At 49.0% G+C, this 27,270-nt stretch overlaps 1 protein-coding gene across 3 annotated transcripts in view; it reads left to right on the forward strand.

Moving 5' to 3' along the window:
- The window catches only part of PPOX (protoporphyrinogen oxidase), a 285,846-nt gene that overhangs the window by 48,526 nt on the left and 210,050 nt on the right, over nt 1-27,270 (forward strand). For all 3 annotated transcript variants that reach the window (XM_085638560.1, XM_085638562.1, XM_085638561.1), the window contains exon 4: nt 5,785-5,900. In XM_085638560.1, coding sequence (XP_085494686.1) covers nt 5,785-5,900 — 116 coding nt within the window. The remainder of the gene's footprint in view (nt 1-5,784; nt 5,901-27,270) is intronic.

Raw genomic sequence — 27,270 nt, forward strand, 5'->3', positions numbered from 1 at the left:
CACAATTGAGATGAAAACCGAACTTGTTAAGGATTTTAGGGGGAAAGGAAATGAGGAGGACTAAGAGTGTGGAGTACCAGTCTGAGGGATGATATTAACAGATAATGTCACAAAAGAGAGAGACTAGGGAAAACAAAAAGCCTTCTCTGAATCCCCTACCAAACTATGAGAACACACTAAACAGAGAAGAACTACAAAGACATATTATTTACGAAGTACTAAGACAGTGACACGGAAATAGTTCTATCCTTCACTATCTAAAGCCCAGAGATATAGCAAGAAGGAAAAAACATTTTTCTTATAATACTGCCCTCACACACTTTACAGTGTCATGCTTCATCATTGGGCCGCGTCAAACGCCCCCGTGCAGACCAACACAGTGGGCGGAGCGCAACAGTTTTTTAGAAATGAAGTATATAGTGGTGAGATTGTAGAAAGACAAACAATATCAACAAAAACACAAATAGTGGAAACGAAAACAAGGAGAATTATTCCCTGAAGAAGGGACCACAAAGTGCAGACATAAAACACTTAAAACTGCCTAGGAGGGGACCATTATCAATTTTTATTCCTGTCACCCCCTGGTAGGATTAAAAGTAATCTCTCGGGACAATTAGGGGAGGTAAAGACCCCTAAATCCCTGCTGCGTTAACCAACATGTTTCAGCCACTGTTATACGCTCATCTGAGTCGTTCGGCCATTCATCAGGGTGTTGGTCCCGTTGTACTATGATCTATACCCCTGGTTGGGTTTTTTTTACCTTCTACCGACAGCCAGCCAATGCTGCTTTCATCATATACTCTGGCTATTTTCCAAGAGCGAACAAGTTTCTGTAAGAGAACGTAGAACATATATTTTATCATTCTACTCCCCTGCTGTGCCTTCCATAAAAATGAATTTCCTCTAAACTATAATCCAGTAAGTATACCATATCACCCAAAAAGAAAACACCACCTCACCGCTTAGCTACTAAAACACCTTAAAAGGCCAGGCAAACAGTACACCCGTGAGGTGAAAATGAAGGTTTTTGCACCCGACTAGCTCCACTTAGAGAGCCCCAAAAAGCAGAGTAGTGGCTGTAAGGTGAAACGCTCCTCTCTACTTTCAAACCCAAAATGTAAATTAATAACCAGTGTGTATCCAAAAGACTTACAAGGGTTTATTAGAAATTCTCCAAACCCGGGACCGTTGTGGGACCGTGGTCTTGTTGTCACACTCTTTATCCCGAACAAACAGGCAGAAATATATAAAACCACCATTATGTAAATCCTGGTACACAATCTTTAAGATCAATAAAGCCACAATCATACGACTGTTTTATTCCGTTATGCAGGATTCTGATAAATAAACAGTGGAAGTACAACCACTTGATTTGCATTAATAAGACTCATGTCGAATCACCGTTAGTCTACAGATTAAATTGACCACCTTCTGGTGAACAACATCGTCCGTGATAAACACACGGTGTGCCAGAAATATATTCATTACTTACTACTCCAAAGACTCACGGCGCTATGACTCCTCACCTCGGTCCACCGTCGATCATGACGGAACCGAGTCGCCTTCAATTTAAAGGTAGTGCCAGAAATGCCTCATCCGGTGTGAAATACCCAATCACTGTGTTGTTCTACACTTCCGTCCACACGTGTTAGGCAACAGGGAAGAGGGACACCTAACAATTATGACTCCCAAGGTAAAGTCTTGAAACCAGCAGACATCTTGGAAGGGTTAATTCCCCAATGGTTAACAACACATATCAGTGTGGATCACAAATGCAAGGAAGAATTACTTTAACTTAGAGCCCATTTTAAAATGTCGAGTTTTGAAAAACGATCTCACTCATCCTTCCTTGGGCCAACCTCCTAAAATTGTATATCAATTATTACTAGATTATCTCCCATCGCATGGGAAGACCGAAGAAAAAGCAATGGATTTATCTGGTTAACAATCCAATCACTTACAAGGCCAATACCATAACGATAGAATATGCTCCATGTTCTTTTCAAATACAAAGCCCTAGTCCAGCAATGTTGTTATACACAATATGGAGAGTCCAACAGTGTTAGAGATATTTGGAATCATACTGAATTCTTCTATTTTGATTCGTTTTTTGCCTCATTTTTTACCTATCCCATACAGCTGGAACCATGGGATAGAGTCATTTAAGCCCATCGTACTGCTTCTAAGTCTATTTACCCAACGTTGTTCTCTAATAAACAGGAAACTGGCAGTATCAACTGTATTGGGGTTATAAAGGGTTTATCTAACACTGTCCACCTTAGATCTTGTTCATTATGTTTTTTTTCTTGGAAATGGGCTGTTAATTTTGTGTTTGTTTTTCCGCATCTTATTGTGCTCATGTGTTCCAAGATGCGAGTTTTAACTCGACGTGTAGTCATTCCGACATACAATAAGCCACACGGACACCGTATCAAATAAATGACATTCTCAGTGTTGCATGTCGTATGTTTTCTCTGCTCCCATGGGTGGTTAGTTCCAATGTCCACCCTTTTGCCATTCAGTGAGAGGGGGCAAGCCCTACAATAACCGCAAGCATAATGTCCCATTACAGGAGGTAAAAAATGTTCATGGTGACATACATTGTACCCACAATCGGTGATCTAGGACGTGTGTTGACCACCGTGTCTTTAATGCTTGCGCTTTTCTTAAAAGAAAAAAGTGGGAGAGGTTGTTCCAACCCATTGGAATTCAAAATCCTCCAATTCTTTTGTATTATCTTTTTTATGTAGTTAGATGCTGTGTTAAAGGTCGTAACACATATACTGCTCTCCACTCTTTCCTTGTCATATGTTTGTAAGAGTGATTCCCTGTTGCAATGTATGTCACCATGAACATTTTTTACCTCCTGTAATGGGACATTATGCTTGCGGTTATTGTAGGGCTTGCCCCCTCTCACTGAATGGCAAAAAGGTGGACATTGGAACTAACCACCCATGGGAGCAGAGAAAACATACGACATGCAACACTGAGAATGTCATTTATTTGATACGGTGTCCGTGTGGCTTATTGTATGTCGGAATGACTACACGTCGAGTTAAAACTCGCATCTTGGAACACATGAGCACAATAAGATGCGGAAAAACAAACACAAAATTAACAGCCCATTTCCAAGAAAAAAAACATAATGAACAAGATCTAAGGTGGACAGTGTTAGATAAACCCTTTATACCCCCCAATACAGTTGATACTGCCAGTTTCCTGTTTATTAGAGAACAACGTTGGGTAAATAGACTTAGAAGCAGTACGATGGGCTTAAATGACTCTATCCCATGGTTCCAGCTGTATGGGATAGGTAAAAAATGAGGTAAAAAACGAATCAAAATAGAAGAATTCAGTATGATTCCAAATATCTCTAACACTGTTGGACTCTCCATATTGTGTATAACAACATTGCTGGAATAGGGCTTTGTATTTGAAAAGAACATGGAGCATATTCTATCGTTATGGTATTGACATTGTAAGTGATTGGATTGTTAACCCGATAAATCCATTGCTTTTTCTTCGGTCTTCCCATGCGATGGGAGATAATCTAGTAATAATTGATATACAATTTTAGGAGGTTGGCCCAAGGAAGGATGAGTGAGATCGTAATTCAAAACTCGACATTTTAAAATGGGCTCTAAGTTAAAGTAATTCTTCCTTGGATTTGTGATCCAGACTGATATGTGTTGTTAACCATTGGGGAATTAACCCTTCCAAGATGTCTGCTGGTTTCAAGACTTTACCTTGGGAGTCGTAATTGTTAGGTGTCCCTCTTCCCTGTTGCCTAACACGTGTGGCCGGAATTGTAGAACAACACAGTGATTGGGTATTTCACACCGGATGAGGCATTTCTGGCACTACCTTTAAATTGAAGGCGACTCGGTTCAGTCATGATCGACGGTGGACCGAGGTGAGGAGTCATAGCGCCTTGAGTCTTTGGAGTAGTAAGTAATGAATATATTTCTGGCACACCGTGTGTTTATCACGGACGATGTTGTTCACCAGAAGGTGGTCAATTTAATCTGTAGACTAACGGTGATTCGACATGAGTCTTATTAATGCAAATCAAGTGGTTGTACTTCCACTGTTTATTTATCAGAATCCTGCGTAACGGAATATAACAGTCGTATGATTGTGGCTTTATTGATCTTAAAGATTGTGTACCAGGATTTACATAATGGTGGTTTTATATATTTCTCCCTGTTTGTTCGGGATAAAGAGTGTGACAACAAGACCACGGTCCCACAATGGTCCCGGGTTTGGAGAATTTCTAATAAACCCTTGTAAGTCTTTTGGATACACACTGGTTATTAATTTACATTGTGGGTTTGAAAGTAGAGAGGAGCGTTTCACCTTACAGCCACTACTCTGCTTTTTGGGGCTCTCTAAGTGGAGCTAGTCGGGTGCAAAAACCTTCATTTTCACCTCACGGGTGTAATGTTTGCCTGGCCTTTTAAGGTGTTTTAGTAGCTAAGCGGTGAGGTGGTGTTTTCTTTTTGGGTGATATGGTATACTTACTGGATTATAGTTTAGAGGAAATTCATTTTTATGGAAGGCACAGCAGGGGAGTAGAATGATAAAATATATGTTCTACTTTCTCTTACAGAAACTTGTTCGCTCTTGGAAAATAGCCAGAGTATATGATGAAAGCAGCGTTGGCTGGCTGTCGGTAGAAGGTAAAAAAAACCCAACCAGGGGTATAGATCATAGTACAACGGGACCAACACCCTGATGAATGCCCGAACGACTCAGATGAGCATATAACAGTGGCTGAAACATGTTGGTTAACGCAGCAGGGATTTAGGGGTCTTTACCTCCCCTAATTGTCCCGAGAGATTACTTTTAATCCTACCAGGGGGTGACAGGAATAAAAATTGATAATGGTCCCCTCCTAGGCAGTTTTAAGGGTTTATGTCTGCACTTTGTGGTCCCTTCTTCAGGGAATAATTCTCCTTGTTTTCGTTTCCACTATTTGTGTTTTTGTTGATATTGTTTGTCTTTCTGCAATCTCACCACTATATACTTCATTTCTAAAAAACTGTTGCGCTCCGCCCCCTGTGTTGGACTGCACGGGGGCGTTTGACGCGGCCCAATGATGAAGCATGACACTGTAAAGTGTGTGAGGGCAGTATTATAAGAAAAATGTTTTTTCCTTCTTGCTATATCTCTGGGCTTTAGATAGTGAAGGATAGAACTATTTCTGTGTCACTGTCTTAGTACTTCGTAAATAATATGTCTTTGTAGTTCTTCTCTGTTTAGTGAGTTCTCATGATATTAACAGACCCACTTGAGTGTAGTGTCATAGCCTGAGAGATGATTGAAATAGATTCACATCTATATGATATGTGACCTACTATGTGAAGTTCAGATTAGGAACCTTAGGTACTAGGAGAGCAAATCCATATGAGTTTGTTAGAAATCAGAGGAAGTGATGGGAAACGCCAGTTTGTTTTCCTTCTCTATGCAAAAGTTACAGTTTCCCTGGAGGGCTAAGGAAATGTACCTGAGTGTGACACTCACATTTTGAGTTCTCACAAAATCGCCTCCACTTATATCATATACAATGCTGTTGCATTTTAAAACACGTTTATGCTATCTATAAGCTTTATTGTACTTTGGTAATATGAAGTAATAATGACCTTATGAATTTCTGTGAAAGTGACTGAAAGACTTGTTCATTACTGTGGCATCTCTATTTTCTGTAACAGATCATGTTAGTATCCTCTAGTAGTCATGATGACTGACGGAAAAATATTTAAAAGTATTGTCCTCTTTTATTAGGTGTCAGAGCTTGGTTTGGAGAGCGAAGTTATACCAGTCAAAGGTGATCACGCCGCATCGAAAAATCGCTACCTCTATGTCCGAAACGCACTGCACAAATTACCTTCAGGACTCTGGTAAGACATAGTCTGGATAAGCCAAGAAACTTACTTTTACCTTGTGCCATGAGACACCATATGTATTTTTTTGGCCGAGGGTGCCCGCACCTGCGCAAAGGCATTCTTAATTTGCTTTAGTTGCACGTCACCCTCAGTGCTGACGAGACGTGCTAAATTTGGTAAATTTTTAAAGCAGCAGCTCTCCCAGCTGCAAGCTTCTTACTAGCTTTATATGTTTATACCATCAACTTTACAATTTTTTTTTACTGTGTCGTAGCTGGCGACTCTGAGCGCCCGCCCTTTTTTTTACTTGCACTGGGCACTTTGACTGCTGTAGCCACACAGTGAACCTAAGCCTTCGGTAAGGTCTCTACCATCAACTGCACTTAAGATTTGCTCCTGTTTTGTTCTCTCTTTTAGCACACAGCGCTTTGAACAATTATTGTTTTCCTCCCTTGGCTTCATTGCCTAAGAGGATACTGTCCTGCAGCATTTTTATCATTTGAGTCATTTTTAAATTGTATTATTATGCAAAGACTTTACCAAACATTGTAACTGTACATTGACCTTGTATTATGCACTTTAATTTTTATTCATTTATTTTTTGGAGTTTTATATAGCACTTACATGACCCGAGGGGTATCGGAGTGCTTTACAGCAGCATACATGTATCGAAACATAAACATTAGAATACAGTGAACTAGCATCTAGAGTACTGGAGGTCACATAGATCGAGGTAATTGACCAGATGCATAGAGATGACGATTGAGGAGAAATTCTTTTAGTTGTCTCTTGAAGTTCGTGAAGGAGGGATTAGTCCTGATGGGGGTGGGGGGAGAATTCCAGATTTTTGGGGCATTCCCTGAGAAAGAGCGTGAGAGGTCTTTTTGTTTATGTCTTTTTGGGGGGATTAAGAGGAGCAAGTTGGAGCTTCTTAGGTTTCTTGATTGTCCAGCTTTTGTGAGTTTGGCTGTGAGGTAGTCCGGTTTGCTAATTCCTGCCTATCCTTCCCTTTTTATTGTGGCACACTATTTGTAATGGCTTTTAGTAGCTAAACAATAAAGAATTGAATCCCATACAACCTTTCTTTTTTTGTGAGGTGGACTAGGGCCCATTCCACAGATGGGACCACTGTTCTTGTTTGTGCCGTGGCGTACCTTTAAGCAGGCGCGCCATCCACAAACAGGGTCATTGCACCCTATTACAATTGATGAGCTGCTGCAAGGGCGGCTGCTGACCCGTGCCTGTCCTTATGGCAGCAGCGCATTCATTGAAATATGGAGCACCTGTTTTCAAGCCGCTCTGGGTTTCACAGTTCAGGCGACATGCCACCTGCATTTTGAGTATGATAGGAAAATCCTTTAGTAGGCAGGTGCAGTGATTGACTACTTCTGCCGGCAGTGAGATGTTTGCGGGCTCAAATGCACCCCCTTCGCCTCCCCCAGAGGGCTGACCTTAGAGGACACACAGACAGTGGGCCACGTTTTTGTGGCAAACTGTCACTGCACCCCTTATGGTCCTGTTTGGTTCTGCGCCCACAGTGCGAGCATAGACGGAAAGTGATTCCCTCATTTGCTTGGGGCTATGCTTCCATGCAGATGAGGAAACGTTCTCTAAAGATATTTATGGAACTACATGTGCAGCAGCGCTATCAGTATTACAGAAGGGGCTGCACAAGCATCTGTGGCCCCTTCTGTAATAACATAGTGCACTGGAGACGCACAGAGCAGACGCACACACCAGTTGTGTCACCAAGTCACTATGTATAATAAGGCCCCCGATAGCTAACTTCAACAAAAATGGATCTACTCCATAACAAATGGACTAATTAATCGGATCACTAAGGTACGAAGGTACAATAAGATGTTATTGCAAACTTTTCAAAGCTGTGCAGGAGGTTCCTTCACTTGACATAGAGGCCACACCTTGTTTGTCTGTTCAAATATAAATTGCCAAAAGATTATTGGGGCATTGCTGAAAAAAACCTGTTTTGAAATTGATAAAGAAAAGATCACTGTAGGTTGATGTGGCATTTAACATCAGCATATCTTTAAATTGTGAAGATGTGTAGTTTTTTTAACAGTTCTGTGGGAAAACCTCACAACTCAGGAAATGTTCAACGCGTTATCCTATTTTGTATAAATTCATTTGCCTGTTGCAAAGTTTAAGCTTGCAGAGACTACTTAGGCATACCTTTACCAGTGTGCATTGAAAAACATTTCACATGGTAAGCTTGCAGAGAAAGAGTGCGCAAACATCTTGGGTGGGCGTGATTACAGTGAAAAATATCCTGCAACGCTGTGAAAATTGTCTTCAGTGCTCAGAAAGTTTAAGTTGATCTGAGAAGCTTTGCAAAGTAGGTATTTCAGTTTGAAATACTAACTAGTATACCTGTTTATCCTGCTTATCGCGTGTGTGTGTGTGTATATATATATATATATTCCAACAGATCACTCCACTACAAAGCAATCTGAGGACACAGCGGGGATACAGGCACATCCATTTATTGGCAACAGGATGACATAAAGCGTTTCGGCAGGGGGTTGCCTTTGTCAAATGCCGTCAGTATCGGAAATCTGCCTCCTCCCTCTTTTTTTAGATGTCCTGCAGTGCTCTCATTGTTGAGAGTCGAGCTGACCCCCGTTGTTCAATCGGAGCAATATTGTAGTCCTGAATGACGAACTGCAACTCCCAGCAGGCAGCAGCGCTGGGTGAGTGTCTCCTTTGGGGTCTCTTTATATCATCTCAGTGGATGCTGGAATTTCTGCAAAAAAGGGCTTGTGCTGGATTTAAAATTCCCGATATAGCCCTTTGCCCTGGACCTGACCTGTGTCCCCAAACGCCCTGCCCCATTCCAGGAACACCGCAGAGCTATGAACTGCTGGCACAGTGGTTGCGCTTCTCCATGTAATCACTGACTGCAGATTGCAGTAGCCCATTGCATTATCCTAGTCGTGGCGGTCTGGAGGCTATCCACTCACGTAGGTCAATTTCTGTTTTGCCAATGTTGCCTCCGACAACTTGTAGGGCGGGTCCTCCAATCTTGCCACTGGCAAGCACAAAATAATACTTCAACATATCACTCCACTACAAAGCAATCGGAGGACATAGCGGGGATACAGGCAAAGTCCATTTATTGGCAACAGGATGGCATAACGCGTTTTGGCGGGGGTTGTCTTTGTCAAATGCCGTCAGTATCGGAAATCTGCCGCCTCCCTCTTTTTTTTTTTGGGAACTTGTCTTTTTATTTTCCTTTTTCGTAACCAAGGTCCCCAATGACACAGCGCTAAGCCTACAACCCAGTTAGGGCCGGACGCGTTTCAGTCAAAGCTCTTCAGGAGGCTTCTATGGAAGCAGTATAAAACAATTTAAAACACAGCATATCGCCTACAACCCCTTTGGGGCCGGCCGCGTATCAAAACACATGGCGAGATAGGGGCGTTATATGTAGCGTCGGGGACCTTTGCATTGTAAAAACAACAAAAACACGGGCAAGGGGCCCATCAAAAAGCTGATAGAGGAAACTAGATAGAAGAAAGCCAGACAGTAAGAAGAGAAAGAAGAGAAGAGCAGGACAGCAGCCATAGTGGCCAGGCAGACGGACGGGAATGTGTACGCAACAGCACATAACATTAGACATGCTTGCTTTGGGGCTAATCATAGGAGGCGTCCCTGATGACTGACCTGTTCATACGAGGAGTCTACTGGGATCTGACGGAAGTAGGGCATCGTCAAAAAGGTGTAGCGTCCTAAGCTTGGAGGGTAAGTAACATGCATGTTCTGTTTTACAAAGGTACTGGACTAGGGGCAGCCAGACAGCAGTGAAGCGTGTGTCACGTGATTGTAATCTCGCTTTAAGCAATGCCATAGTTAGCACATGCCATAAACGCGTGCACCAAGCCGCCATTGGGGGAGTGTCCATTCTTTTCCAGTACAATGCTATAGTCTGTCTGGCTGCCCCTAGCATATGGAGTGCTATAGTCCAATCGCTGCGGGTAAGGGCTTTCAGACTGACAGGCTTAAGACCCAAGAGAATTACTGTGGCGGAGTCAGGCAGTGGAAACCCCAGCACCCCCTTGATGTGGCTAAGTACTTCCTTCCAGCATAGGGTCAGGAGCGGGCACGCCCACCAGATGTGCATGAAATCTCCAGGAGCCTTCAGGCATCTCCAACACAGTGAGGACACGTTGGGGAACATTTTGTGCAGGCGAGTAGGCATATAATACCATTGCGTCATGATTTTATAAGCGTTTTCCTTCTGCGGGACACTGCGATAAACCCCAGAGATAGCCCGCCAGAGACGACGTCACTGCGCTGAGGTGATTTCCGTGGGGGAGATGCCTGCCAATGGCGCTGGTAAAGATGCGGAGATAAGACCGGGGGATGTTGTCAAATCTGTTATGTGCAAGAGATCAGGCCCTTTGACTCATCAAAGGAACGGACCAGCCGTTCAAACGGGGTGAATGGACGGGTAGCGGCCCTGTGCATTTCTGGGGAGGACACCCAGTGCCGCAGCTGCGCATACTGTAAACCCGCAGTCACCGGGAGACCAAAGTCCTCTCGACACCGGGCAAACGTCTTAAGTATTCCCCCCTCGTACAGATCACCAATCACCCTACATCCCCCCCTGTAACCAATTAGCAAAGGCTGGTGGGTGAAGGGCCGGTGGGAAGGCTGGGTTGCCCGAGATAGGCGTATGAGGGGAGGGAAATGTCATTAAGCCCTTACGTACTGCAATCGCGTCCCATATATCCAATACCGTTTTGGTAGTGACTGCCATATAGGCGCTCCGCGAGTGCGCCGTGCAAGAATGCCAGGCAGGGTCCCAAATGGAACGCCCAGTTACCGTCCTATCCATATGAAACCACACCTTCTCGCTCTCGACGGCTATCCATTCCGACACAAAGCGAAGGTGCGATGCCCAATAATAGTCCAAGAGGTTAGGGCACTCAAGGCCCCCTCTGTCGCGCGGCGCCATGAGGGTCCTGTCGGAGAATCGCGGCCTGCGGCTGCCCCAGATAAAGCAAATGATATCGCGTTGGAGGCCCTGAATTTGACGCTGCGGTATGGGGAGGCATTGAAATAAATATAAGATTTTAGGGAGTATTGAAATTTTTACGGCATTAAGCCTACCCAACCAAGAGACCGTGAGGTTTTTCCACCCCCGCATATCTTCCAGAACAGTCCTCCGGCACTCCCGCCAGCTTACCTGGGTCCATGTGTCTAAGGTGGGAGTCAGTTGGAGGCCAAGATATCGAATATGCTCCGTGGCCCATTGGTAGGGAGCAAGCGTTTTCAGGACCGGCACCTCTTCTGGCGGAATCGTGAGATTCAGAGCCCAGGACTTGCCATGGTTTATTTTGAGGCCTGAGACGTGCTCAAAAGACTGCAGTAGGGTATGGAGCGTTGGAAGAGACGTGTGCGGGCGCGACAAAGTAAGGATAAGATCATCCGCGAAGAGTGCCACCTTGTTTTGCCGGCCCCCAAGGGAGATCCCATGTATGTCCGGGTGTTGCCTAATCATCTCCGCTAAGGGCTCTACCACAAGGGCAAACAGCAGAGGTGACAAGGGACAGCCCTGTCGTGTACCTCTAGAGATTGAGAAGGGATCTGTAAGCTGCCCATTGACTCGAACCCGAGCTTGCAGGGAAAGATAAGGCGCCATGATCATAGAGATCATATTCCCACCCAGTCCGATCTTCTGGAGTACCGCTCGAAGAAAGCCCCAATCCACTCGATCGAACGCCTTCTCCGCGTCCAGCGAGAGAAGACATGCTGGTATTTTCCAGTGCTGGGCTTTCCCCACCAGGTGCGCGATTCGACGCATATTATCCGCCCCATGCCTGCTGCGGATGAAGCCAACTTGATCCGGTTCCACAAGCCCGGGCATGTGGGGATACAAGTGTCTAGCGAGCATTTTGGTGTAGATTTTAAGATCCGTATTCAGCAAATCAATAGGGCGGTAAGACGCACACAGCGTGGGGTCCTTGCTCGGTTTAGGGATAAGAGCTATCTCCGCCATACCCATAGAGGACGACGGCCCCTCCGCACCCGAGAAGGAGTTATACAGCCGCAAGAGATGCTGCTGGAGCTGTGGCAGAAACATACGATAAAAAGCCAATGACAAGCCATCTGGCCCCGGCGTCTTCCTGAGAGGCAGATCCTTCAGCGCCGCCCGCAATTCCTCTGCCGTGAGAGGGTCTTCTAGCTGTTGGGCATGTTGCGGGTGAATTGGCGTCCAGGGGCATTGAGCTAGGAAATCATCTATGTCGGCGGGCAAGGGGTTGTCCGCCCCGTAGAGGGCAGCGTAATAGGACCTGAAGGCCTCACATTTAGCTCGTTCCGTAGTAGCCCAGACCCCATCCGGTGTTTGAATATTCGCTATGTGGGCCTTCGCCGCACGAGCCTGTAAGCGCTGTGCCAGTACCCTACCCACTTTATCTCCCCCCTCAAAATACCGTTGCTTTAGGGTTAGCAGGGACTGCTCCGCCCTATTAGTGCGTAGTGCGCGGAGTTGGCCCCAGAGGTTAGCAAGCCGTCGCCGAGTCGCAACCGAGGAATGACCCTGATCTTGGCGTTCTAGCGCCTTTATGTCCTTGTCCTCCAGGCGGTGTGCCTCCCGGGCACGTGCAATCGCTAAGGATGTGATGTGGCCGTGGATGGTAGCCTTAAACGCATCCCACACCACAGGGTAAGGAGTTTCAGGAAGATGATTGCTTACAAAGTAGGAGTCAATGGCAGACCGTATGCTCTCTGCCGGATCGCGCAGGATGTGCAACGGCAGTCGCCACCGCCGAGAGCGGACGGGAGAAGCGGCCGGGTCCTGCAGCAGAAGCTCCACATGGGCGTGGTCGCATATCGATATGTTGGACATAGATGCCCCCACCGTGTCCCGCACGGCATCATGTGAGATGAATAAATAATCAATACGCGAGTACGAACGGTGAACATGGGAGTAGTACGAGTAATCCTGCACCTCTGGAGAATGATATCGCCAGACATCCAGCAATCCAAGAACCGTTATCTGTTTTCGTAGCGCGGAAGACATGGCTCCCGCCCCATTGGAAGGGGCCTCGCTACGGTCCATCGCAGGGTCCCACACAAGATTAAAATCTCCCCAAAATTAAGGAGGACACGCCATGTGGCACATGTTCCCGCATCAGTGCTCGGAGGTAAGAATCATGCATCTGGTTTGGTGAATAAACATTGCACAGCGTGAGTGGGCGTACCCGCACCTCCACCCTTATGAAGCGTCCATCTGGACTGCAATAAGCCTTAGAGTGCCCATGCCTGATTCCAGGTCTACAGAGAATAGCCACACCCGGCTGTTTTGGTATCCGCCGAGGCCCAGAACTGGAGGGGATAGCTTGGATGCGCCATACGGGGAGTATCTATACGCAGCAGGTGGGTTTCTTGCAAAAAAAGAATAGCAAATAGCGCCATACCTGCTGCCGCTTGTTGGGGGAATTAAGGCCCTTAACATTAAGGGTTAGTATCTTTAATGGGCCAGGAACAGTCATGGGGAAATCAAATTCCAAGTTAGTCCATCATGCCACCGAAGACAGCGCTTCTGGGGGGTAGGGAAGGAACACAGAGACGCGCCGACTCTAACACCAAGTGCGCGTTGCGGTAGCGTAAGTAACCGCCCGCCATACCTAGCGCCTGCTGAAAAGAAGAAGAAGAGATACAGAAAAGTAAGAGAGCAGAAAGTGAGAGGAGATAATTCCAACGTCGGCCAACCGGACCACATTTCTCTGTTCCAGTCGCTAGCCAGCCTACACCCTAGGGTTCAGACAAGCCTAGAGAAGTCATTCTCCCAGGAACAAAGGGGGGACGCCATCCACCGGTCTCAAAGACGACCATGGAGAGGGCCCTGGCATTAGCCACCCCGCACACAAAAGGAGAATATAAGATGAAGAGCTGGGGAATTGCAAATCCCCCCCCCCCCCCCCCCCCAGACCAAGCCCATCTAGGAAGCACTAGGCCAGAAGGAGCAGTGATCATCGAGACTAGCTCCAGGAGCCACCACAGCCACTCCAACCGTTGATCACGGAGGGGGGGATTCTGGACCAGAGTCAGATTTGTCGCCCTCTAAAGATTTGATGTGTTCTATAATGTCCTGTTTAGCCTGCAGGGAGTCTTGTTCATTGAGAGGAGGGGAGCGTCTGCGCCGGTGCACGGTCGACCAGGCTGGCTCAGCAGGAACCCTTGTAGAGGATGGAGGACGAGTGGGGCTGGTGGGCCGCGAGGCGGGGAGTCGAAGCAGCTGCGCCACATCCCTGTAGAATCGAATCACCCTTCGCCAGGATTCCCAGGTAAATATAAGCACAAAGGGATGACCCCACTGGTAGGTGATATTCAAGCTTCGCAACTTATCAGTCACTGGTTTGAAGGTACGGTGGCGCCTGAGGGTGGTTGGGGTCAGATCCTGGGAAATCTGAATCCGATGCCCCTCATACATGAGGTCCTGTTTGGCCCGCGCCGCCCGTAGAATAGCTTCCTTCTCTATAAAAAAATGAACCCTAGTTAGTATATCAGGAATAAGTCCCGAGCTGTTTGCAGGCCCAGAGACCCGGTGAGCCCGATCCAGGGCCGGGGGAGAAGCGTCCTCATCGCCCCACACTTCATGTAGCAGCTGCACCACATACGTCATGATGTCTTTCCCTTCCGCACCCAAGGGGATCCCCCGGATGCGGAGGTTATTCTGGCGACTTCGATTCTCCATATCCTCCTGCTCCATCTGCAAATCAATGTGTTGCTCTTCCAGTACAGCCAGACGCTGCCAAATATGCTCCTGTTCTTCCGTCTGGGCATCCATCGTCTTCTCCAACCCATCGACCCATCCTCCAAGATCCGCGACCTCTTTCTGGAGCTCTCTGACACAGGAGTGCTCTTCGGTACGCAGGGAGCCAATCTCCGATTTCAGTTCAGCCATGAAGGAGGACATAAAGGCCTGCGTCACCGGGAGGGAGTCGACCCCAGCTGACGCCTGTCCCTCAGCGGGTGCAGACGAGCCCATCTTGCCCCACAAGTTGTCCTTAGGGGCTGGCCCTGGGGCATCTTTGACTCTATTAGTGCGCGTCATATTGGCGGCACAGTGGAACAGCCGGCAGTAAGACCTATCATATAACGGAGGTCCCTCCGCTGCCACCCCAAAGCACCGGCCCCACAGAAGGCCCCCTTCCTCACCGCAGATTCCGTCAAAGGTGTTCAGCCCCACCGCCAGCCCAACAAGCCCAGACAACGCCGAATAGGGGGTCTTAGCATTCAATGCGCCACCGCAGCTCTGCAAAATGTAGTCACTCAAAGGACCAGTAGCCCCTGTCAGTTCCCCTACAGCCCTTCAAAGCATATGTACACCCTGTAGAAGCAGGCAAACAGACCCGAGCCCCAACCTGCACCCCACCAGAGCGAGAGTTCACAGATCAATGGGCAGGAGCAGTCCAGCAAAGGGGTCGACCCGGCTGAGGACCATATACAGTAGGAGGATCAGACTCCCCCCCCCCCCCCCCCCCACCGGCAAGTAAGCGCCCCCCCCAACGGCAAGGACAGGCGCCAGCCAGCAGGAGGAACAGGTCCGGCGAGCAGGGCAAACTGGCATCAAGTGACCTGTGAGGGCAGCACAGCGGGGGATGGGCAACATCCAAGGAAGTCTCCACCAGAGTCTCGTACCAGGGCAGTCCGGGTTCCAGCCCCCTCCCCAGCTCAGGGCTCCCCCACAGCATAAAAATAGGGCACTAAAAGCAAGGTCTCTCCGGGGTCTCCAAACTCAAGAGCTGCTTCCCGTCCGCTTCTGCTGCCTCCTTGCGCTGAAGATCATCACGCACCTCTCGGCCCCTCAGCCACCCGAAGCAGGGCGAGTGGCATCGACGGCCAGTCCGCTCTACCAACCGCCGCCGTCCGGGCCCCACCACTTCATCAAGTGGCGGGCAACAGGCGTCGTCGCTGGGCTGCCGGGTGACCCACGAGACCTCCCGCCGCCTCCGGGGGGCAATGCAGCCCTAGCGTGGCAGATATGGCGACAGTGCGGCCCAAGGAGGACCCACGCGGGCCAAGACTATCCCGCAATGCTGTCTCAGTTTACTGCCCTAAAAATGACGGCCAGAGGCACTCCCAGGGGCAGCTCCCGCCCCACGCCCATGAGAGGCACAATGTGAGCTGGGCCCCACTGAAGGCAGAAGTGCTGCGTCGAACAGGGGGAGCACCTGCCCCCAATGCCCCACAGGGCCCACAGCAAGGGGTCAGGGATGCGCGCCACCACAGCTTTACTCACAGTACCGGGGGTCCCACGCAGGCACCACGACGGCCGCCGCTGCAACCACCTCCCGGGCCACCGCCGTCCCCGCTGCCCTCCACGCAGGCCAAAGCAGAGACCGCCACAGGCACAATGTAGATGGAGGCTGTTCCGGCAGGCTCCTTCACAGAAGAGCCCCACACCCTCTGGCTCAGGACCGTCCGCTCTTGGGGGATGCCACCCCGGATTCCACAGGAAGGGGGAGGATCAAGCAGCCGCGGAAAGCCCAGCCGATGCCTCTTGCCAGTGCCCCTCGGCCACCACCAACCGTCAGGGCATAGGAAGGCCCCCCCGGACCGGGAGAGCCAGCCAGCGATGTCCCGGGGCCTGGTGCACCTCACCAATCCAATCGCAGAAAATGGCGGTCCCAGGCCGACTGCAGGCACGCTGCCCATCCGGCCGCGTCCGTGACCCAGGTCCGCCGTCCGCACCCCCACTGACCGGGTGAGCGCTCCCGCAATGCCTCCCTCACCTCCGGAGGCGGACAGCGCCAGGCGTCATCTCAGAACACAGGGGCCGCTGCAAGTCCAGAGGCCTCCAAACAGCACAAAATGGCGGACCGCCGCTGCCGCCGCTCCCACTCCGTCCTCCGCCCGCCAAGGGGTGTCAAGCACCAGCCACACTTAGGGCACCCCCGACTCGAGCGTCAGGGGACCCCCAGCTCCGCTATAATAGTGTTAGTGCGCGGCGGCCAGCCGGAGCTCCTCTAGCGCGCGTCCGACTGCATCGCCAATTAGACCACGCACCCTCCCTCTTTTTTAAGATGTCCTGCAGTGCTCTCATTTGTGAGAGTCCAGCTGACCCCTGTTGTTCAATCGGAGCAATGTTTTAGTCCTAACTGACGAACTGCAACTCCCAGCAGACAGCAGCGCTGGGTGAGTGTCTCCTTTGGGGGCTCTTTATATCATCTCAGTGGATGCTGGAATTTCTGCAAAAAAGAGCTCGTGCTGGATTTAGAAGTCCGGATATAGCCCCTGTGCCCTGAACCAGACCTGTGTCCCCAAACGCCCTGCCCCATTCCAGGAACACCGCCGAGCTATGAACCGCTGGCACCGTGGTTGCGCCTCTCCATGTAATCCCGGACTGCAGATTGCAGTAGCCCACTGCATTATCCTAATCGTGGCGGTCTGGAGGCTATCCACTCACGTAGGTCAATTTCTGTTTTGCCAAGGATGCCTTCGACAACTTGTAGGGCGTGTCCTCCAATCGTGCCACTGGTAAGCACGAAATAATACCCCAACAGATCACTCCACTACAAAGCAATTGGAGGACACAGCGGGGATACTGGCAAAGTCCATTTATTGGCAACAGGATATATATATTACTCCGCTTTGCTTGTGTAGCAGCCGCCGCTAACTTATGAATAGAGGGTGCGGCGTCACACCAGACCAACCAAGTTCGGTCCGATCTTATGCCTATTCACTCCTTTGCAACAAAGGATCGCCGCCGCCGTGTTTTGACAAATATCAGGTTTTATTTGTCGGCTGAATGGACGCGTTTCACCTGTACCAGCAGGCTTGTTCATCAACAAAGTTTATGCCAGAATCAACCATTTTTTGAAATGCCGTGCATGTGACATATCATGTGTTGTACTACAAACACAATGCAATGGAAAACAGACTCGTAGTTTTACATCAATGATTGTCAAGGTACATGCTCAATTTCATTGTTAGTTATAAACTATTGAAATTTCATTATTTGTATCATCTGAAAGATAAAAATATATTCTGCATTTAAACGTTTTCAGCATTATTCCAACTATGGTCATAAAAACATATTGCATTCCGTATAGCAAACCTACGGGCATTCCTACTTCCAAGTATTGGTGGTCATGCGTACGCTCATTCAACTAGTGCATTTCTCTGCAAGAGCTGCACTGCAAAATTTGATTCATTACCCAATCCCAATCGGGGATTTTTCCAGCTTTTGCTGATTTTTAATCGTGTTTGCTACGAAAGTCTGCCCCAGTGGGCTGACTCATGCTGTAGAATCACTATAAATAGTAACTTATGAGTAATATGTTACTATTTATAGTGATTCTACAGCATGAGACTCAATAGCCGAGTTGAAACGCGTTGGAACAATGAATCTTTGCTGGCAACCTAATGAATAATTATGTTGAATAAAGCGCTGTAAACTCCATGGATCCAGGCAGCAGTGGCTTTTTCTTTAAGGGAAAAGATAGATGTCTGATTGTGGCCCCTTTCACGGAGCAACTTTTGGATGGATATATATATATATATATATATCTCAAAGCTCTAAGGTTCCCACCCGGAAATTTGGGGCCACGGAGCTCAGTATCACAGAGTCTCAATGTGCAGGCATCCATGGAGGATTGACAAGCCGGATGTGCGAGTGGAGGCCCATTGGTGGGCTTGAAATGTCTCAGACAGCGGCACATAACTGAGGCACACACCACAAGACCCACAAACCAACGCGGACTCATTCGAGTTGCCCATTGGAGGGCTCATATTTCAAAGTGAGAGGTGTGCCCTCTATGCCAAAATGACTGTCGCGCCTCTGAAGAGTGCAATGAGCACGAAACGCGTCAGGCGTGAATCGACAGGCATGCTGTAAACTGGATCCGCCCGCCGATCCGGCTTTTACCTGATGAAGGTTGCTACAGTGGATGTCAGAGTGCGTCTCCACAGGTGGGAACCTTGGAGCTTTGAGAGAGAGATATATATATATATATCTATATCCTACTGGCGGTCGCCAGTAGGTGGTTATAGTTAGGACCTATTATCCATAGGAAATCCGCAACACTCTATTTGGAATAACTTTGGCGCCGGTTGACGAATCTTCGTGAAATTTTCAAAACTGGTGGGGCGCTCCGGTCCGCTCCTATCCTGAAAGTCTCGGGTGATTCCTCAAGCAGGGGCCGAGGAAAAAAAGGGGGTCCCAAAACGTGTTTTCCCCATGCAATTTTCCATAGGAACCTTTAATCGCAGCTACAGCCCGAACTGCTGAACGGAATTACACCAAATTTGGCAAAAAGGTAGCCCTTGGTTCAGAGTCGTGCCTTTTGGTTAAATGGTGTAAATCCGTTCAGTAGTTCCTTAGAAAATCAAAAGTAAAATCACATGTATATCTGGGCGGAGCCTAACCACACATCTCATTGTGAGATCTGATTGGCTGTCAGCACTTCATCCAAGAAGTGTTGGCAGCCATCTTGGGACCAATATACATGATAGCACCTCATTAAAAAGCATTGCAGTTAATAGAAGGTTTTAAGACTTTAGTTACATTATATATCATTTGTTGATGGTACCATACTCATTTTAGGAATTGTGGTGTGTTCTAAGGTGATTTTACCATGTGAAAAAGCCTTCTGCTGGGATATCATGAATCATGTTTGAGAGAAAACTATTTTCTCATGCTTTTCCCACAGAGGTTTGGAAGATGATCTATAAGCTAAACTGAGAGCATATTTTCTGTAAATTCACATCATCTTTCTCAGTCATGTGAGAATGAAGTCTGACATTCTCAATGAAACATGTACATCCAACAAGGGCAGAGACTGTCAGTTGATTCCTTTGTGTTCTACTGCAGCTTCCCAGAGGGTTCTAAAGAACAACTAGAGTGCTAACAGTCTTACTTATGACAAACGTATGGCACACCTGAAGCCATCTTGATTGGAATAAAGTGGTAACACTTAAAACATTTAATTTAAACAGGAACAAAATGAAGGGGTTCATTTTGCCATAGAAATTATGATTAGTGCTGCAGAAAAAAAAATTAGGGCACATTTTGACTTCTCAAATCCTCTTCTATTTAATTAAAAAAATTCTGACATGCAGACTGAATCGTGCACTTTGAATACCAGCAGCAGACTTCCCTGGTGAGCAGTAGCTTTACTACAGTGATCAAATGAGCAACTAGAGTGCTAACATTCAGAATTTATGGCAAATGTGTGACACATCTGAATGCCTTCTTGATGGAACCAAAGTAAAAAACTGAAAGTATTTCCTACTGAGGAGACTGCAGTAAATGATGAAATTAGGAAACTTCATAACAAATAAGTCTCCCAAGATGGCCACCAGAGGCAAAAGAGCCCAAATGTAGCACAAATATCACCCAGATGTAGCCCAAGAATAGCCCTATGACAGAATGCCCCAGAGTGTTCTTAAGAACAACTAGAGCGCTTACTGTCTTACTTATGACAAAAGTATGGCACACCTGAAGCCATCTTGATTGGAATAAACTGCTAACACTTAAAACATTTAATTTAAAAAGAAACACAATGAGGGGGTTCATTTTGCCATAGAAATTATGATTATCAATCAATCAATCAATCAGGTCACGTGTAAAGCGCACTACATACCCGTGAGGATCTCAAGGCGCTGGGGGAGGGAGGTCGCTGCTACTGATCAAAGGGCCAGGTCTTGAGGAGTCTTCTGAAGTCCAATAGGTCTTGGGTCTGCCGTAGGTTGGTGGGGAGGGTGTTCCAGGTCTTGGCGGCGAGGTGGGAGAAAGATCTGCCGCCGGCGGTCGTTTTTCGGATGCGGGGGACTGTGGCGAGGGTGAGGCCCGTGGAGCGGAGCTGGCGGGTGGGGGTGTAGAAGCTGAGTCATCTGTTGAGGTATGCTGGTCCGGTGTTGTGGAGTGCTTTGTGTGCGTGGATGAGGAGCTTGAAGGTTATCCTCTTGTTGACGGGGAGTCCGTGCAGGTCTCTCAGGTGGGGTGTGATGTGGCTGCGGCGGGGGATGTCAAGGATGAGACGTGCAGAGGCGTTCTGGATGCGTTGCAGCCGTCTCAGGAGCTTGGCCGACGCTCCTGCGTAGAGGGCATTTCCGTAGTCCAGCCTGCTGGTGACAAGGGCCTGGGTGACTGTTCTTCTTGTATCGGTGGGGATCCACTTGAAGATCCTGCGGAGCATTTGGAGGGTGTTGAAGCAGGATGAGGAGACGGCGTTGACCTGCTTAGTCATAGAGAGGGTGGAGTCGAGGATGACCCCTAGGTTGCGTGCGTGGTCGGTGGGTGTCAGGGCTGTTCCCAGTGCTGTCGGCCACCAGGAGTCGTCCCAGGCTGAAGGGGTGGAGCCGAGGATGAGGACCTCCGTCTTGTCTGAGTTCAGCTTCAGTCGGCTGTTCTTCATCCATTCGGCGATGGCCTTCATTCCTTCGTGGAGGTTTGTTTTGGCGGTGTGAGGGTCTTCGGTGAGGGAGAGGATCAGCTGGGTGTCGTCGGCGTAGGAGATGATGTTGAGGTCGTGCTGTCGGGCGATGTGGGCGAGGGGTGCCATGTAGAGGTTGAACAGTGTCGGGCTGAGGGAAGAGCCCAGGGGTACGCCGCAGATGATCTTGGTGGCATTGGAGCGGAAGGGGGGGGAGGCGGAACCTCTGAGTTCTGCCGGAGAGGAAGGATGTGGTCCAGTCCAGAGCCTTCTCTTGGATCCCGGCGTCGTGTAGGCGTGTTCGTAGTGCGGAAGAAAGAAAAATTAGGGCACATTTTGAGTGACTTCTCAAATTCTCTTCTATTTCATTAAAAAATTCTGACATGCAGACTGAAACGTGCACTTTTATTACCAGCAGCAGACTTCCGTGGTGAGCAGTAGCTTTACTACAGTGATCTAATGAGCAACTAGAGTGCTAACATTCAGAATTTATGGCAAATGTGTGACATATCTGAATACCTTCTTGATGGAATCAAAGTAAAAAACTCTAAGCATTTCCTACTGAGGAGACTGCAGTAAATGAGGGAATTAGGAAACTTCATAACAAATAAATCTCCCAAGATGGCCACCAGAGACAAAAGAGCCCAAATGCATCACAAATATCACCCAGATGTAGCCCACATGTAGCCCAATGACAGAAGTGTGCAAAACACTTTATATTTTTTGTGTTTTTGCAGTTTTATATAGTGCAGACTTGTCAGGTATTGGAGTGCTTTACATGAGCATTGGTTACATCACACAGAAACAAATTCATTTTGGTTGTAGACATGGGGAGATTAAGTGATTTGACCAGAATCACAGAATGTCGAGTTGAAGCAGAAACTCCAACCTGGTTCCCCAGTTGCAAAGTCTGCAGCTCTGGAAGTAAGACCACATCCTTTCCCCTATGTGCAACATTTAATCAAGTGGTCAACTGGATAAAAAAAACATAAAGATAACAAATAATTTAAAAGTGCTTTGTCGCTATTTGAAAACTCAGAAAATATGTCCTCATTTTAGTTTTTTAGAGCACTAACCATAATTTTGATGCAAATAAGACCCTCTCATATATGTAATTTCTAAAGGAAATGCTCTAGGTATTACAGTTTTGATTACATCAAGATGACGTCAGGCGTTCCACACTTTTGTAATAAATATAGAATGTTAGCAATCTAGTTGTTCATTAGGATACTGTTGAGAGGCAGAGGCCAGGGGCACGGACTCTGACAATTGAAGGCAGGTAGGAGGGTGCAGAGGCAACACTTTGACCACACTGGGCAGGCAGGAAGGGCAGTTGCAGCACAACATACTCTGGAGGGCAGTGAAAAGGGGGGCAGGGGCAACAAACCAACAATGCAGGACTGGCAAGAGAGGCTGTGGCAATATAATAGACCATTGTGGGCAGAAGGAAGAGGCAGTGGTAGTACAACCATACAATTTCTAATTTCTAATTTAAAACACTTGTAGAGCGCGGCGTACACCTTGCGGTTTCTTGGCGCTGGAGGTTCAGTAACTGAGGAAAAAGGACCATGGAAGGGTGGAGTAAGTATTAGGCGGGGAAAGCCTGGCTGAAAAGGAAAGTTTTCAGGTCTCTACGGAAGGAGAGATACTGAGTTGCAGAACGGAGATTGTCTGGAAGTGAGTTCCAGAAAGTAGGGGCCAGAGTTGAGAAGTTAGAACCGCCCCACTTTTTGCGTGAGAAGCGGGGGGTCTGGAGAAGGGACTTGGAGGAAGACCGGAGATTTCTAGCGGGGACATAGGGTTTAATTAGTGAGGCGATGAAAGCGGGGGCAGTGCCCTGGCGGGCCTGAAAAACCATGCATCCGATCTTGAAAAGGGAGCGTTGTTTCACGGGGAGCCAGTGAAGCTTTTTTAGAAGGGGGGTGGAGTGGTGGTAGCGTGGAAGGCTGTATATCAGCCTGGCCGCCTGGTTCTGGATGGTTTGGAGTCTACGCAGGCTGTACGCTGGAATGCCATGATAGAGGGCGTTGGCGTAGTCCAATCGTGAGATTACCAGGGCGGCTATGATGATCTTAAGTGCCTGGGGAGAGAAGAAGCGGGAGACAGAGCGGATAGTTCGGAGAGTGAGGAAACAGGAGGAAACCACGGAACTGATTTGTGAGTGAAGAGTGAGCTGATTATTCATTTTAACACCCAGTGTTTTGACCACGGTGGAGGGGGATGGTGCCGGGCCAAGAGAGGGGGGCCAGAAAAGAGAGTTCCAGGGGCTGGATGAACCACCAGTGAGAACCAGCTCGGTCTTGTCAGGGTTCAGTTTAAGATGGTTGTGGTTCATCCAGTCCCTGATGAATGTCATAGTTGACTGGAAATTAGAGACCGAGAGAGGAGAGAGGGACAGATCAAAGATGAGCTGGAGGTCATCCGCGTAGTTGTAAACAGTGACCTCCAGCTGCTGGAGTGCATAGATAAGAGGAAAGATATAGAGATTAAAGAGTAAGGGAGAGAGAGAGGAGCCCTGGGGAACACCGCAGGTGACAGAGAGAGGGGTGGAGGTGAAATCGCCTAGTCGGACCGCCTGAGTGCGGTCCCTCAGAAAGGAGGAGAGCCAGACCAGAGCTGATCCCCCGATGCCGGCCGCCTTGACACGGGCAAGTAAGATGGTATGGTCCACCGTGTCAAAGGCGGCGGAGAGATCAAGGAGGACCAGTGCCTGGTGGTTGTTGTCATCCATACCCTTTCTGAGGTTGTCTAGGACTGAGACTACGACCGATTCGGTCGAATGCCTGGGGCGGAATCCTGCCTGGCGAGAGGCCAGCCCCCCATTCGCCTCGATGTGAGCGCTCAGTACCGCGGTGACATGGCGTTCCATCACCTTGCCCAGGAAGGGCAGCAGGGAGATGGGGCGAAAGTTAGCCGAGATGGAAGGGTCCGCGCCGGGTTTCTTCAGCAGAGGCACTATGGTGGCGGCCTTTAGTGCAGGGGTCACAACACCCTGAGCCAAGGAGCTGTTAAGAAAGGCGATAGGGGGATCAGGGCAGCTAGAGTAGATTTGCTGTAAGATGCGTGCGGGGCAGACGTCCGCCGGAGACCCCGACTTTACTTTGGGAAGTATTGCCAGAAAAGATTCCTGAGTGAGGGGAGGGATGAGGGTGAGAGGGTTCTGGACGGTGGGGGGGGAGGGATCAACAAAAGCAGACGAGGGTAATGGGATATTAGCCTTGATAGTTGTGATTTTGTCCGAGAAGTAGTGATTGAGTTGATCACAGAGGGGCTGGGAGGGAGGGATTTGGGACGAAGTTCGGTCAGAGAATGCCAGGTCATTCACAATGCCAAAGATTACCCTGGGTTTGTTGTCGGCAGACGTTATTTTCGTGGAGAAGTAGTCGGTTTTTGCAGCCAGGATTGCTGATTTATATTTAGCCAGTGATGCCAGGAAGTGGGTTTTAGATGAAAGGCTATAATCTTTCCTCCACTGCCTCTCCGCCCGTCGGGCGCTCAGTTTGAGTTCTTTTAGGTGGTCGTTAAACCATCTATTGGAGTCCTTGAGTCGGCGAATGGAAATGCGACGTAGGGGAGCCACTAAGTCGCAACCTCCAGCCAGCCAGGTGTTAATGGCCTTGGCTTGAGAGGCAGATGATAGGCCAGAGAAGGAGGGAATGGAATTGCGGAGCAGGGAGGTCAAGGAGGGGAGATCCAGCCTGTTCCAGTTCCGCGCCCAGGTGTTTTTGGCACGCGGGGTTTTGGAAAGTGGGTTGTGGAGGATGGAGAAGGAGATGAGGGCATGATCAGACCAGGGGCATGGAGAGACAGCCACCGAGGCCAATGGAAGGTTGAGAGACCAGACCTGGTCGAGTGTGTGCCCGTGAGAGTGAGTGGGGACAGTTATATGTGACACGAAGTTGAAAGATAGTAAGGATTCTGTAAATTCCTTTGAGGCAGGGCACTCGTGTGGGTCTGAGGGCCAGTAATTAAAATCCCCCAGCACCAGAACCGAGGCATAATTGACCACCAGATTGGCCAGTAGGTCTTGAAAAGCAGGTAAAAATGAAGGTGAGGGCTGAGGAGGGCGGTACACGAGAAGACAAGTGATGGGAGGGGAGGATAAGAGGGAGCGGACTACTAAGAAGTCAGCAGGGAGCATAGGGGGAAAAGGAAGTGATAGAAAATGCAAGTCTGACCTGGCGATTAAGGCGACCCCTCCGCCAGCCCTGCCCGCCGAACGATCGGCACGTAGGGCCACGAAGGAAGGCGGAAGGGTAGCCAGGAGGGCGGGGAGGGAGGAGTCACAGTACCAGGTTTCGGTCAGGAGCAGTAAGTCCGGTTTCTCGGTGTCGAGTAGGGCGTACAACTCGTGGTGGTGCTTGACCGCTGACCTGGTATTAAGTAGGATGACAGACAGTGCTGGGGTCGTGGGACAGGGATCGGCGAGGGGGGGGCAGGGTAACAGGGGGGTGCATAGCGGGGGTAGCGGAGGTGTGGGGAGGGTAGGGGCAAGACCTAGTGAAGAGACGAGTCTATGGACGGAATCCGGGAGTGGCCAAGGGCCTTGAAGGGCGATGAGGTCCTTGGGCGAATAGGACAGGATTTTGGCATGGTGTCGTGCCCCTGGCCCCGATCGGCCGCGGACGGGCGCAGACGGGCTTGACTTATGCGCGACTTCGGCGCGAAGTCGGCGCTCCCGCTGCGCTCGTCCGCTGCGCGTTCTAAAATGGCACATTGTTATAGGTGGCCGTAAGGGCGGGAAGGGGGCGTGGCCTGAAGGTGGGCGTGGCCAGCCGGCAGGAGGGCGTCACGTGAGCGCTTGATCCGCTACACGGAGCCCTCGAGGTGCAACCAAGCAAATAGCAGCAGGTAAAGTTTAAAATACACAAAATACACAATCTAAAAAGAGCGTCTCCCGGCTTTCCGCCTCAGGAGATGTGAACCCAGTGAGCGCTCGATACATGCCAACAGACCCTATTCAGCCAGGAAACGTCCAATGTTTTTAAGCTCAAATGGGCTTTATTTGATCCTTCTCCTATCTACAATCTCCTCTTTTTCAATGTAACTCAAAGGGGAAAATCAATACCCCAGTTTGTTTTCAAAATCTCCCTCTTACCAAGTTCAAAATGTTCGCAAGTATGGTACATTGGATCATGGAAGGCAGGAGGAATTGGGGTAGGGACCTGGACTCGGTTAACAGAGGACAGGAGGGACATGGAGAGGTGCACCAAACTGACCCTACAGGGCAGGCATCAGGGTTTGCAGCAGCACAATACACCACACAGGGTATGCGGGACGGGAGTGCAGCACAACAATCCTTAGAAAGCAATAGGGAGGGGACAGGACCATGCACATGGACAGCAGAGAAAAGAGGGGAAAGAGGCAATGGTAGCTAGCTGACCATAATGGACAGACAGGAGAGAAAGCTGCAGCATAACGGACCATAAAGGGCAGGAGGGACGTATCGGGGGCATTACAATGGAACACACAAGCCAGGAGGGAGGGAATAGGGGTCTGCACATGGAAACAGAGGGCTGGGGGAAAGGAGGCAGCGCAGGAGCAGCAAGATGACCATGGAGGTCAGGCAGGATGGGCACTAGAAGCAAGACACACCATGGAGAGCAACAGTGAGACTATGATGGCATACACACAGACCATGGAGGGAAGGTGGGAGGGGGTCAGGGACAGCTAGCTGACCACACAGGGAAGGTGGGAGGGGCCGTGGCAGCACAGAAGACCATGCATGGCAAGCTGGAGGGTTAGTGGCAGCACAATGGCTACGATGGGCAAGAAGGAGGGTGCAGGGACATGCACAAAGGACCATGGAGGATAGAAGGGAGGGTCAGGACCTGGGCACAGACAAGAGAGTTGAGGGGAAGGGCAGCACAACAGACCAGGGAGGGCAGAAGGGTGTGGCAGTAAAATGGACCATGGAGGACAGGAGGAAGGGGTTTGGGGCATGGAATGTGGACAGGCAGGGTGGAGGTGGCAGGGAC

This window comes from Triturus cristatus, chromosome 12 (assembly GCF_964204655.1).
Source record: "Triturus cristatus chromosome 12, aTriCri1.1, whole genome shotgun sequence".
In the NCBI taxonomy this organism is placed as follows: Eukaryota; Metazoa; Chordata; class Amphibia; order Caudata; family Salamandridae; genus Triturus; species Triturus cristatus.